Source organism: Moschus berezovskii, chromosome 27, assembly GCF_049115385.1.
Source record: "Moschus berezovskii isolate FMDL1 chromosome 27, NW_MosBer_1.0, whole genome shotgun sequence".
Taxonomy (NCBI): Eukaryota; Metazoa; Chordata; class Mammalia; order Artiodactyla; family Moschidae; genus Moschus; species Moschus berezovskii.
Window position 1 is genome coordinate 6209352 of NC_142486.1, and position 12866 is coordinate 6222217.

General features: G+C 57.0%; 1 protein-coding gene across 1 annotated transcript; it reads left to right on the plus strand.

Moving 5' to 3' along the window:
• The first annotated feature begins 1113 nt into the window (after window positions 1-1113).
• On the plus strand, window positions 1114-9364 carry NYAP1 (neuronal tyrosine phosphorylated phosphoinositide-3-kinase adaptor 1). Its single transcript, XM_055410187.2, has 7 exons — window positions 1114-1252; window positions 2481-2632; window positions 4096-4454; window positions 4923-6437; window positions 7295-7510; window positions 7721-7830; window positions 8328-9364. Exons 2-7 carry the CDS (start codon window positions 2565-2567, stop codon window positions 8595-8597), a joined length of 2538 nt encoding a protein of 845 aa, XP_055266162.2. The 5' UTR covers window positions 1114-1252; window positions 2481-2564; the 3' UTR covers window positions 8598-9364.
• The last annotated feature ends 3502 nt before the right edge of the window (window positions 9365-12866 follow it).

Genomic DNA, 12866 nt, shown 5'->3' on the forward strand with positions numbered 1-12866 from the left:
ACAGCCAGATCCCGAGGCCTCCCAAGTGGTGAGGTCCAGGAAGCAGCCTCCCACACAACCCCTCACCCCACTCTCTCCCCTCTGGCAAAATTCACAACACAGCCCCGCGGCTCCGCCCCCAGAGCCTCCTTCCTTCCGCGATGACTGGCTACAAACTATTCAAACTTATCTTTGAATCCTCCCCTTCCCACCAACTCAGACACTCGGCATCAACTTGGGCTCCTCTGTGTCTACAGTCCCAGGGACATCGATGGTTTTTGTGGAAATGTTTGTTGAGTGAATAGATAAAAGTTTATTCACACCAAGGTGTGTAAACATGAAACCATAGTTATGTATTTTGATGTGTTAACTCTCCCAGGGGCATTTATAATGCCTTCTATTAAATGTGGGGCAATTTACAACTTACAAAGCTGTATTCATGATTTGGCGGAGTCAAAGGTTACTGGGAGAATGACTTGGGCCATGGGGGCGGATGGGCAGAAAACGTTAGCCCAGGTGGTGAAACAAGGTCTGGACTCCTGGGAAGCTGCAGGGATAAGGCGATGAGTGAGCACCCAGCGAAACAGCTTCGCTGCCCTCCCTGTACCTGGGAGGCGGCTGGAAGACGCCGCGCGGACAAAGGAGCACGCCCCCTGCTGGACAAAGATCGGATGGTCCGGCTGCCGACTCTCAGAGCCCCTCCGCCCGGAAACCGGCCCCCCCTGCCGGCCTCGCCGCCTCACTGCACTCCGGGCCCCGCAGCCGCAGCCTCGCCCCGGCCGGACGCGGGGTGCGCACCCGGGGAGCGCCGGGCGCACGGGGTACACGCGTGTGTGCAGGCCCCGGGCCGCCGCTGGGGGGCGCCGCTGCGCGCGGCACCCCGCACCCCCGATTGTTCCGCCGGGGCCTTGGACACAGAACCCAGCGCGGCCCGGCCGGGCAGGGGCGAGGGGCGGCGAGGAGTGGACGCCCCAAAGCGGGGACGAGCTGGCTCCGGGTCCCCCAAACCTCCAAGTGCCCCCCGCGGGCTCCGCTGGCTCCATGCCCCCCACCCCAGCCTAGCGGCACAGCACGGCCCCGCCGCTCCCGCTCCGTCCTTGGAGGGTGTGGAAGGGTGGGTTTGGGGCCGGGGGCGGGTCTGGGGGCGGACCCGGAGGCGGGGCTGTCTCTGCGGCAGGGCCCTGTTCGGCTCCCCCCGGTCTCTGCCTCTCCTCCTCCCTCCTCCTGCTCCGGGCGGAGCCCGGCATGGGGGGGCCGGCGCCCGGCAGGCCAGGTACGGTGATGTAGAAATTGGGGAGGCTTGGTGCGGGGAGGTGTGATGGGGGGACAAGGGGTAGGGAGGAGTGGCGGGGCGAGAGACGGAGAAACCCAGGGTAGCAGGACAAGGGGAAGGGGAGGGGTGCTCGGGAACCTGGGGCCTTCGGATGGAGAGGGGGATGAAGCCGACCAGGTTTGGAACAAACAGGGAAGGGAGAGGACGGCAGTGAGGAGGGGCGCCTAGGAGGAGAGGTGAGGCTGGAGGCGCAGAAGAGAGTGTGTTTGGGGGAAGGGAAGCCAGAGCAGGTATGGAGGCCGCAGCTCAGAAGGTAGCTATGGGGCCAGACTGGAGACCCCCGGGTGAGAGGGAGGGGCGGAGACTAGGAGGAGGTAGCCGGGAGCCTCCCAGATCCTGGAGGAGGAAGGTGATTTGGGCCATCAGCGAGGGAGGCGGGGACGGTCGCTGAGGGGCCAGGGTACAGGAATAGGGGTGGATAGAAGCCCAGGCCCAGGCAAAGGTCTGGCGAGGGGGTCGGCAGGGAATGGAAAGACATGGATGGGTGGTCTTGTAGGTGCCCAACTCAGAGTGCTCCCACCCTTTCCCCACCCTGCCCCCATGACACCCCCCCCCAGCCTCAGGTCCCAAGAGTGGGTAGGGAGTCTTACTGTCTCCCCCTTCCCCGGCCGGGTGCAGTGTAGCCAAGTAGGCCCCGGCATAACTCCTTGTCTAGAGGTACATCCAGTTCGGTGCAGCCGATTCGTGTGTATCTGGAGGTCTGTGTGTGCTGTGGGTGTGTCGGGGTGTTTATGTCTATGTGTCTGGCTGTTCTAGGTTGTGTTTACCTATGTCAGTTTATGTGTCTGGTTCTCTGTTTGTAGAGATGGGTCCGTGACCCGGTGGTTTGTGTGTCTGAATGTGTGTGTGCCTGCAGGGCTGCTGTAGGTCCGTGGGGCCTGTCTGGCTGGTGGATCAGGCTGGATTTACAGGATGGGGAGCTGTGTCAGTCTGATCACTCCAGAGTGTGTGTTTGTGGCTCTGAACACCTTTGTCAGGGTGTGTGACTCTGTATACATATCTGTCTGTCTGTGGGTCCTGGAGGCGGAGTTGGGTTTTCTGTGCCTCCATCTGTTTTCCTCTCTCTGAGGACCCGAGTCACATCTCTGCTCCTTTCTCTCTCTCTCATTCATTCCTGGCCCTGACCCACCCCACATATTTCTTTTTTTTCTTTCCCCTCTCCACCAAGTGGATCCGGGACCCAGGGAGGGTCGCCCCCCGGGCCTGGTGGCACTGAGCAGGGCCCCCCAGCCCCCACCTCCTGCCCCACGACATGAACCTCCTCTACCGAAAAACCAAGCTGGAGTGGAGGCAGCACAAGGAAGAGGAGGCCAAGAGGAGGTAAGGCTGCAGCCCCAGAGCGCCCCCTCTTCTGTCCCACCTCTGCTGTCCCCCACCCCAACCGGGCCGGGCCACATCCCTCCCTGTCCTTCCTGAGCCCGGCAGCCTGGTCATCAGTCTGATCTCAGAGTCTGCGCTCAGTACAGAATTGCTGGAATTGCACACGTCCTGTCTCTGTTCTGCTCATGGCTCCTGGCTCCAGCCCCTGCCCTGGCCTCTGAAGGGGCTTCTGGCTCAGGGGCCCCTGTTGGCTCTTGCCCATCCCCAGAAGCCCAGGTTACTCCCTCCTGATCACCTCTGGCCTGTGATCTCCTCTCTGACAGTGTGGGGCTGGCTCTTGGTTCCCCTGTCACCTGACCTTGGAAGGGGCAGGCCCTGCTGCCCTCATGGTCCAGGATGGAGTCATTTGAGGGGCACCAGAGACGATCCACTTGGCCCCTTCCCAGTGACAGGATTGTGTGTGTGGGGGGGGGGCGGGACATGCAGGCTGAGCTCTGCAGAAGAGCCAGGACTTGGAACTGACACCCCCCACCCCCGCTCCGCCCCACTGCTCACCCCCTGCCCTCATCCCCCCGGGGACCTGGCGCCTGGCCTCTCCTATCTTGCTCCCTTCTCTTCTTCACTTCCATTGATGGCACAGCCTCTTGGAGCCTGAGTCAGAGCCACCTCCCTGCTCCCTTCTCCCCCCTCGAAACTGTGGAGTTTAATTCTTGTTGTTAATTAGATTAATCAGAGCTATCACTGCAGTGATCTCTCCCTAATGAAGGGTTAGTAGACAGGGCCCTAATGAGAGCCCACCCCACAGCGGCTCACCCCTCTTCCCCGCCAGCCGCCCCCCTTTCACTCACACAGAAGCTCAGGGACAGTGAAAGGGAACTGGGGTGAGCCTGGGAGGGTAACAGAGAGAGGATGACAACGGAGGGAGAGGAAAAGAAAGAAAGAGAGAGAGGCAGGGAGGAAAGTGCGATCAGCCGGGGGAGGCTCTCTGATGATGCGGCGGGCGGTACAGCCTGGGCCTGGGAAAGGGGGCGCCCGCGCGGTGTGGGAGCGGAGGCCGCAGCACCAGCAGCCGGACGCGAGGGGAGGCCAGAGGCCGGGCGTGGGCCCGTGTCAGAGGGAGAAGGAGCAGAGCTCGGGCTGCAGGTGCATGTGCCACGCAGGGGTGTGCTGCCCAGGCCGGCCTTTCTCTACGTGTGCGAGCGGTGCCCACGCTGGGGCCTGCCAGCTCCAGGGATGCTCCCCTGCACACGGACTCACCCCTTCTCTCATCCCTGTCCCCGGTCTCCTTCCCTTTCTCGAGGCCTAGGGATTGGACCTCTCCCCATCCCCTCCCCGGCCCCCGCCCTCCTCCCTGGGAGGCCCCAGGGTTGCCCACCGCTCCTCCTCGCTCTTGAGATGGAAGAGGAGCGGAAGGCCCAGGCCTGAGGCCCGACCCCTGCTCCCCCTGGGTCTTCTCTCCCCAGCTCCAGTAAGGAGGTGGCTCCCGCAGGCCCGGCGGCGGGGCCCGGGGCTGGCCCAGGGCCGGGCGTCCGCGTGCGGGACATCGCCTCGCTGCGCCGCTCCCTCAGGATGGGCTTCATGACGATGCCCGCCTCCCAGGAGCACACCCCCCACCCCTGCCGCAGCGCCATGGCCCCGCGCTCCCTGTCCTGCCACTCGGTGGGCAGCATGGACAGTGTGGGGGGCGGGCCTGGGGGCGGCGGCGGGGGCCTCACTGAGGACGGCGGCACCCGAAGACCCCCGGCCAAGCCCCGGAGGCACCCCAGCACCAAGCTTAGCATGGCGGGGTCGGGGGCAGAGACGCCCCCCAGCAAGAAAGCAGGTGAGACACCCGCCCCCCGCCATCCCCGCAAGGGGGAACCGGGAGGATCCACTGCGGGCCAGGGGAGGCCTGCCTGGAGGGTTCATTCAGGGAAGAACCCAGGAAGTGGAAGGTTCCATTCTCGAGGGGGATGTGGGGGGGTTCTTTTTTGGAAGGGCCTGAGATGAACCATTCAAGGGCAGGAAAAGCTCCTTGCAAAGTTCGTTCTTGGGAAAGGGGTGGCCTTGAAGGGCCTTGAGGGTTGGGGCAGAATTGAGGGTGCGAGCTGCAGACTCTGGAAAGTACTTTAGAAGGCGCCAAGGCCAACTGGTGGGAAAGGAACCGACTGGGGCTGTGAGTTGAGGAAAGCTGGGGGAAATGAAGAGGCAGAAATGTCCTTGTAGATGAGTCAAGAAGCCACAGCGGGTCTCCCCGTTTCCTTCCCCGACTGAGAGCCTGGTGTCTCCTTCTCTTTCCCGTCCTGCCCAGGCTCTCAGAAGCCAGCCCCCGAGGGCCGCGAGTCCGGCCGGAAGGTCCCTCCGCAGAAGCCCCGGCGAAGCCCCAACACCCAGCTGTCGGTCTGCTTCGATGAGTCCTGTCCCCCAGCCCCCTCCCCTCGAGGGGGGAACCTGCCCCTTCAGCGCCTCAGCAGGGGCTCCTGTGTGGCCGGGGACCCTGAGGCTGGCGCCCAGGAAGAAGAGCCCGTGTACATCGAGATGGTGGGCGATGTCTTCAAGGGAGGAGGGCGGAGTGGAGGAGGCCTGACGGGGCCCCCCCTGGGGGGCGGGGGCCCGACCCCTCCCGCTGGCGCTGACTCGGACTCGGACGAGAGCGAGGCCATCTATGAGGAGATGAAGTACCCGCTGCCCGAGGAGGCCGGGGAAGGCCGGGCCAGTGGGGCCTCTGCACTGACCGCAGCCTCCACGCCACACCAGCCTCACGCCCTTCAGCCCCACACCCACCGCCGGCCAGCTTCAGCCCTGCCGAGCCGAAGGGATGGCACGCCCACCAAGACCCCTCCTTGTGACATTCCCCCGCCCTTCCCTAACCTCCTCCAGCACAGGCCTCCGCTCCTGGCCTTCCCCCAAGCCAAGTCTGCTTCCCGAACCCCCGGCGATGGGGTCTCAAGGCTACCGGTCCTCTGCCACTCCAAGGAGCCCACTGGCTCCACCCCAGCTCCCCAAGTGCCTGCCCGGGAGCGGGAGACGCCTCCCCTACCGCCTCCGCCTCCCGCTGCCAACCTGCTGCTGCTGGGACCCTCGGGCCGAGCCCGGAGCCACTCAACACCATTGCCGCCCCAGGGCTCTGGCCAGCCCCGGGGGGAGCGGGAGCTCCCCAATTCCCATAGCATGATCTGCCCCAAGGCGGCAGGGGTGCCAGCAGCCCCTCCTGCCCCAGCCGCCTTGCTCCCCGGCGCCCCCAAGGACAAGGCCGTGTCTTACACCATGGTGTACTCAGCAGTCAAGGTGACCACCCACTCCGTCCTGCCAGCCGGCCCACCCCTGGGTGCTGGGGAGCCAAAGACGGAGAAGGAAATCGCAGTCCTCCATGGGATGCTGTGCACCAGCTCGAGGCCCCCTGTGCCCGGGAAGTCCAGCCCCCACAGCGGGGCTCTGGGTGCAGCAGCTGGGGTTCTCCACCACCGCGCCTGCCTGGCCTCCCCACACAGCCTTCCGGATCCAACCACAGGCCCCCTGACCCCGCTCTGGACCTACCCAGCTGCAGCAGCTGGGCTCAAGAGACCCCCTGCCTATGAGAGCCTCAAGGCTGGGGGGGTGCTGAATAAGGGCTGTGGGATGGGAGCTCCGTCCCCCATGGTCAAGATCCAGCTGCAAGAGCAAGGGACCGACGGGGGGGCCTTCGCCAGCATCTCCTGTGCCCACGTCATCACCAGTGCAGGGACGCCAGAGGAGGAAGAGGAGATGGGTGCTTCGACGTTTGGGGCAGGCTGGGCTCTGCAGAGGAAGGTCCTGTATGGAGGGAGGAAGGCAAAAGAGCTGGACAGTGAGTGGGGAGGGGAATGGGGAGGGGCCCGGGGATGTCTGTGATGATCTGGGGAGGTGTTGAAGGGGTTACTTGGAAGCCAGAGCCCATTGTCCTCAACTGGGAACTTTTCTGGGAGACCGGAAGGATGGGGGCATGCAGCACACTGAAGGGGTGAGGTCCCCGCATGTGTGCGCTGGCAGCGCAGGAAGACCTGGAGTGGGGAGGGGGCAGGATCTGGTCTCCTCCTCCTGTCCTGTCCCGCTCTACTCCCCGCCCCTCCCTCCTCTGGGCTGCAGGGGTGTGTGTGTTTGTGAGTGTGCGCACACGAGGAGCTAAACACAGCTGCCTCCCAGCTGTTACCATGGCAACCCATCCAGACAGGAGGGAGAGGAGAGGGAGGCCCCTACGGTTGCCTGGCAACACAATGCTCTGCCAGGCCGGCTCAGAGATGAGCTTAGTTCACAGGCAGCCCTTCCCCCAAGGCCCCCCTTCACATTCTCCCAGCTCAGAATTTGGGATTCTCCCCTCTCCTAAGGAAAAGCCCCCGCTGCTCTCCGCTTCAGAGATCATTCTGACCCTATAGGGGGCTGGAGGAGTTGTGAAGTTAAAGCTGGGGTAGGGGAGACCCCTCTGAACAGGGAAAAGGGTTTGGCAGCAGTGAATATCTACAATTCTCAGCTCAGGGGTGGTGCCAGGACTGGCGTCCCTTCTGTGTGTGTGTGTGAAGTGTGATGTCGGGGCCCTCCCTTCCCAGCTGTGACCTGCAACAGGGCAATTCTTTGTCCTGGTCCGGCCAGGTCGTGGTGCGTGTAGCTGGGGGGACAGCAAGACCCTTCCCATTGTACAGCTTCTGAGCTCTCCTTGTCACCCAGCAGAGATCGAGGACGGTGCCCGGGCCTGGAATGGCAGTGCTGAGGGTCTAGGCAAGGTGGAGCGTGAGGACAGAGGCCCTATGGCATCAGGGATCCCAGTGAGGAGCCAGGGGGCAGAGGGCCTGCTGGCCAGGATCCACCACGGAGGGGACCGAGGAGGAGGCCGCACGGCTCTGCCCATACCCTGCCAGACCTTCCCCGCCTGCCACCGCAACGGAGGTGACACTGTCTGTCCCCGCACACAGATGGGGTGGACTGGGGGAATCTCCTGGGGCCTGGGGCCTGGGCCCTACCTCCTAATACCAGGTCTCCATCCCCTCCTCGGATGAGGCTAGGGTCAGTCTGATGGGGCCCCTCCTGTCCTCAGGGCACTGGGGGAGGGGAACCTGGCGCCCCCTTCCTTTCTCACCCCTCAATCTTCTGCCTCAGACTTCACTGGAGGCTACCGCCTGGGGCGTTCCGCCTCCACCTCCGGAGTCCGGCAGGCCGCGCTCCACACCCCCCGGCCCTGCAGCCAGCCCAGGGATGCCCCGAGCCAGGTGAGGAGGGAGACGGGCTTGGGCTTTTTTGTGTGTATGAAGGAGCAGGTAGGGAAGAAGGCCCGGGTGTGGGAAGAAAGGCGAGAGGTCAGGCTGGGGCCTTGGCACAGACTCACCGGGGACGAGGATGGATGGATGGAGAGCGAGTGGGTGGGGGTGAACCTGGGTAGCCAGGCTGGCACCACTGGCCAACATGGGCCTTGGTGCCTTTAGAAAAAGAGGTTCCCGCGGTGGAAGAATTCATCCTACTGGGAAGATGCTTTTTAAGAGGCAAGCCCTTCCTGGGGGAGACAGGCCTTGCCTGGCACCAGGGCGCAGGGGGAGAGGAAAAGACACCTTGGGGGCAAGAGAAGACTCGTTTCTGGGCCACTCGTTGATCTCGGTGGGGTCTTGGCGGTGGGGTCGGGGCCTGGTGACTCTGAGGTCCTTGACCCCCATCATTCCATCCTCCCCCGCCCCACCCCGTCGGGGGCCGGTGGCGGGAGGAGGGGGTGCAGACCCAGCCTGCGCTGCCGCTGCCGCTGCCCCTGCCGCTGCCCCTGCCGCCCCAGCCCGCCCGCGAGCGCGACGGCAAGCTGCTGGAGGTGATCGAGCGCAAGCGCTGCGTGTGCAAGGAGATCAAGGCGCGCCACCGGCCCGACCGCGGCCTCTGCAAGCAGGAGAGCATGCCCATCCTCCCCAGCTGGCGGCGCGGGCCGGAGCCCCGCAAGTCCGGCACGCCGCCCTGCCGCCGGCAGCACACAGTCCTCTGGGACACGGCCATCTGAGGGGGGCGGGGGGCCGGGGCGCAGGGGCGGGCGGGGCGCCCGACTCTCCCGGAGACTGGCCTCGAAAGAGGGACGCTTGAAGGACCAGGTGAGAGAGAACCGCCGGGGAGAAGCCCCCGCTGCCCTCCACCCTAACCCCCGCCCCCCAGAGACGGGGAGTCGGCTGGGCCCGTCGGGCTTGGGGTGCCAGGCCGCAAACCCCAGAAAGGTGAGGGAGGGGTTGCTTGAAGTTGGGAGTTAGGTCCTCCTGCTGCTGTCCCCTCTGGGCAAAGTAGACCTCCCCGCCCCAGGTCAGCATGGGGGAGGAGGGAAGGGTCAGGGAGAAAGGGGGCGGGTCAGCGAGGGACAGAGTGAGAGGTGGAAGGGGCTCTTTTAGAGAGTGGGGGAAGTGGTCATTATTTTATTTCGGTCTAGTGGGCAGTTCTGGGCCTGTCTGATCCACTCCTGAACAAGGAGTGGGGAGTCGCGGGCAAGTAAAGGGAACCAAGTTGGCATTCTCCCCAGTGCCCAGAGGCCCCGCCATCCACGCTGTGCCCTCCCCACCCTGTCCACTCCCCGCCTAGCCAGGGACAGACTTGAGAGTCTGGAGAGCAGTGCAGCCGCAGAAGGGAGGGGCTCTGGGAGTGGAGAGTCGGAGTCGGGAGGGCCAGAGGGCCCATTCACAGTATTTACCGGTCGCCAGTATTGGGTAGTGAGCTTGGCCTGCTCTTAACCGGGCATCTTATTTAGCTCCAGGGTGAGGGTCTAGCACCAGGGATGGGCGGGATGATGGGGAAGGAGGGGAATTTTCTCGGGTCGGGGGGCGGGCGGGCAGGGTATTTATTTAAATTAAAAAAAAAAAAAAACACCCAGAAGAGATGTCAGGAACTTTTTTTTAATTCCTTTCTTTTCAGAAATAATATATTAAAAGACTAACGATCCTAGAGGTGGTTTCTTATATTTCAGTGCGCTCCGCTTTTTTTTTTTACACCTGTTTTTGTTATCCCTCTTGCCCCTGGTTGGTGGGAGCTAGAGATTGTGCAGGGAGGGTTACTATGGCAAGTGAGCGGGTGATGTGCAGCTGGAGGTAAGTCTTTGGGAATGCCACCGAGCACTGACTCCGCAGACATTAACTGAGCATCTGATGTGTGCTGGCCCTGCACCAAGGCAGCAGGAACATTCTGGCGAACCTGCCCTCCAGCAGCTTGTAGTCTATTCAGGGGCATGAGATTCCTGAGCCGACACTAGACCATGCTCCAGGACTAAGAGAGGGAGAGGGCTGGACTCTTTGACAAGGCTTCCTGCACAGTACACCTGAAAGTACAGGTAAGGTTTGGATGAGCAGGGAGAAAGTCCCAAGCTCACAACATGATTGTCCGAGGGGTTGGGGTGGGGGCAGCAATTGTGCTTAAATATGCAGATGTCAGTGAGTCAACCTTGATGAAGCTGGTGCAGAAAGAGGGGCCTCAAAGCCCAAGAGGCTGGTCCTCAAGAAGGAATCCAGGGAGGAGGATTACAAAGAGAGTCTGGGACAATGGAGGGCAAGGGACAGATGGCAAGATGCAGCTGAAAGAAAACATCCTCCGGTTGGAGATGAAGGAGCTGCAGGGGGAATCCATGAAGTCCTAGGTTGGTGCTCAGATGACTGAGGAAATGGTCAGCTTGATGACCCATGGAAAGCGAGGTTGAAAGGGACTTTGAGGGAAGAATGTTGATTCTGAAACAACGGCAAATATTCAGGTTTGTTACCAGCTAGACCAGAGATTCAAAAATATAATGGATGATACCAGAGATGTCTTTTAAGTGATATGAAGAACATTTTGAAAAACTTAATAGTTTTGTATTTCTTTTCATGCATATTGAGAGAAATGACAGCACATCAGACTATTTGTTATTTCATGTTGATTACTGCATGTACAAGATGAGGCTAAATATATTTTTAATTAGTTGGTTTAAAGAAAAATAGTAAGCAAAGAAATAATAGTACAGGTGATACTCAGAGTATGAAAAATTATAACAGTGGTGTAAGAATATTTGAAATTTAGAAAACACCAAGTTAGGGATAAAATGACAATGGTTCGAGAGGGCTGACAAACGTGTGGATGTTAGGAGTTATCAACATGAAGATGATACTCAGGGCCAAGACTGAGCTCTATAATATAAGAGACAGTGTGGACAAGAGATAAGAACAAGGAATAGCTTTTAAATTGTTTACATTTTTTTAAATTGTATAATGGACTTATAACAATGTAGGTGTACAACATAATGATTTGATATATGTGTATTTTGTGAAATGGTCATCGCCGATAAGTTTAGTTGACATCCATCACCACAGTTAGAATTTTTTTTCTTGTGATGAGAACTCTTAAGATCTACTCTCTTAACAACTTTCAAACATAGAATATAGTATTGTTAGCTATAGTCACCATGCTGTGCATGCCCTCCCCAGGACTCAATTATCTTATAACTGGAAGTTTGTACCTTTTGACTACCTCCACCCATTTTCCCCCACCACCCCCTCCCACCTCTGGCAACCCTCAACCTAGTCTCTCTATCTATGAGTTTGGTTTTCTTTTTTTTTCAGATTCTACATATAAGTGACAGCATACAATATTTGGCCTTTCTCTTTCTTATTTAACTTAGCATCAGGCCTTCGCGATCCATCCATGTTATAGAAAATGGCAGGATTTCCAATAGCTTTTAATAATTAGTTAGGAAATTAATGGAAGGAATTATCTCATTTATAAGAGCAACTAGAATCATAAAATATTAAGGGTAATTTTAACAAGAGTACAGGACCTCTATTCGATTTTTTTTTCTCTATTCGATTAATCAATAAAACTAAAGTCTTTTGAGTTACTCAACCAAGGAAGACATGAATAAACAGAGTAATAACTAGTTCTTATTACTAGTTATTACCAAACCATAATGTAAAAGATGTAAGTTTTCCCTAAGTCAGTAAATTTGATGCAGTCTCTAAATCCCCAAAGGATAATTTGGGAAATCTGACAAAACAGTTCAAAAGTTCATCCAGAATGATAATGAGAAAAATGAAAATGTTCAGTGAACTTTCTGAAACAGATGAGTAATGGGGGGACCTGGCCTACCATATATTGAAAGCATGTGAGCTGGGATTGACACAGGACTGGCACGATCTATCAGAAGACTCCAGAAAGATCAGGAAACGTACACCAGAATTTAGCATGTATCTGGTAAAGGTGGCACTTGAATGGTGGGCAGAAGATTATTTGAGAATTGGGGAGAGTATGGGAAGCTGGATTTCTATTCCATTCATTACATCAAAAGATTTAAATGTAAAAACAAATTATTAAAAGGGAAAAGTGGGTGAATATTCTTACAACCTTGGGAGGGAACAGACCCTTCTAAAATGATACGAAGACCAGTAACATGTAAATTAACTATACTCCAACAAAAATTTTTTAAAAAGTAACAAATAAACCAAAAGGCTTATAAGTTTGATTTCATTCACAGCTAAAACTTCTATATGGCAAAGTCAAACTACAAACATAAATTAGGAAACTATTTCTAACACATATGAAAAAGATTGATGTATAAGAAACATTTGTGAGCTGATAAGAGAAAGAAAAAAACAACTCCAACAAAGGTGAACAAAGGACATGAATAGACAATTCACCCAAGAAAGAGTAATTACCAACAAACGTGTTCAACCTTAAAACAATAATAAAATACTGTTCACCTATCAGACAAAACTGAAAAAGATTCACAACATCAGTCTGCCAAGTATGCAGAAAACAGGCACTCATTGTGTAAATGTAAACTAATATAGACTCTGGAGATCAGTTTAAAAATATTTGTGAAAAATCTTAAATGTACATGGTTTTGACTCAGAAATTCCATTTCCAGGAATTTATCCTACGGAAATACTTACACAAGTGTGCAAAGCTAAATGCACAAAGGTGCTAATTGCAGCATTGTTTGAAATAATGAAAAATGGGAAACAACCCCAAAGTTCACCGGTATGGCACTGACTAAATGATTTTTGGTAACAATGGAAAACTGATGCTGTTAAATAGATTGCAGGAAATATAGATGTTCTAAACACAAGAAGCCATTCCCAATACATTAATAAGTGAATAAAGCAATGTGCAGAAAAGTACAAAGAAAGCACATTTTTTAAAAGATCATTTATTCATAAATGTTTATGTAAGTCTGGAAGGAGATATACCAAATAATTGATGGCGATAATTTTGAGGTCTGAGAAGAAGAGGGACTTAATTTTACTTTAAAAAAATAATAAAATTTATACTG

Bases quoted from the DNA above. Each gene is read 5' to 3' on its own strand.
- NYAP1 (XM_055410187.2), top strand. From the start codon at position 2,565: ATGAACCTCCTCTACCGAAAAACCAAGCTGGAGTGGAGGCAGCACAAG. The intron at 4,455-4,922 runs GTGAGACACCCG...CGTCCTGCCCAG, and splicing joins GCCCCCCAGCAAGAAAGCAG to GCTCTCAGAAGCCAGCCCCC. The intron at 6,438-7,294 runs GTGAGTGGGGAG...GTCACCCAGCAG, and splicing joins GAAGGCAAAAGAGCTGGACA to AGATCGAGGACGGTGCCCGG.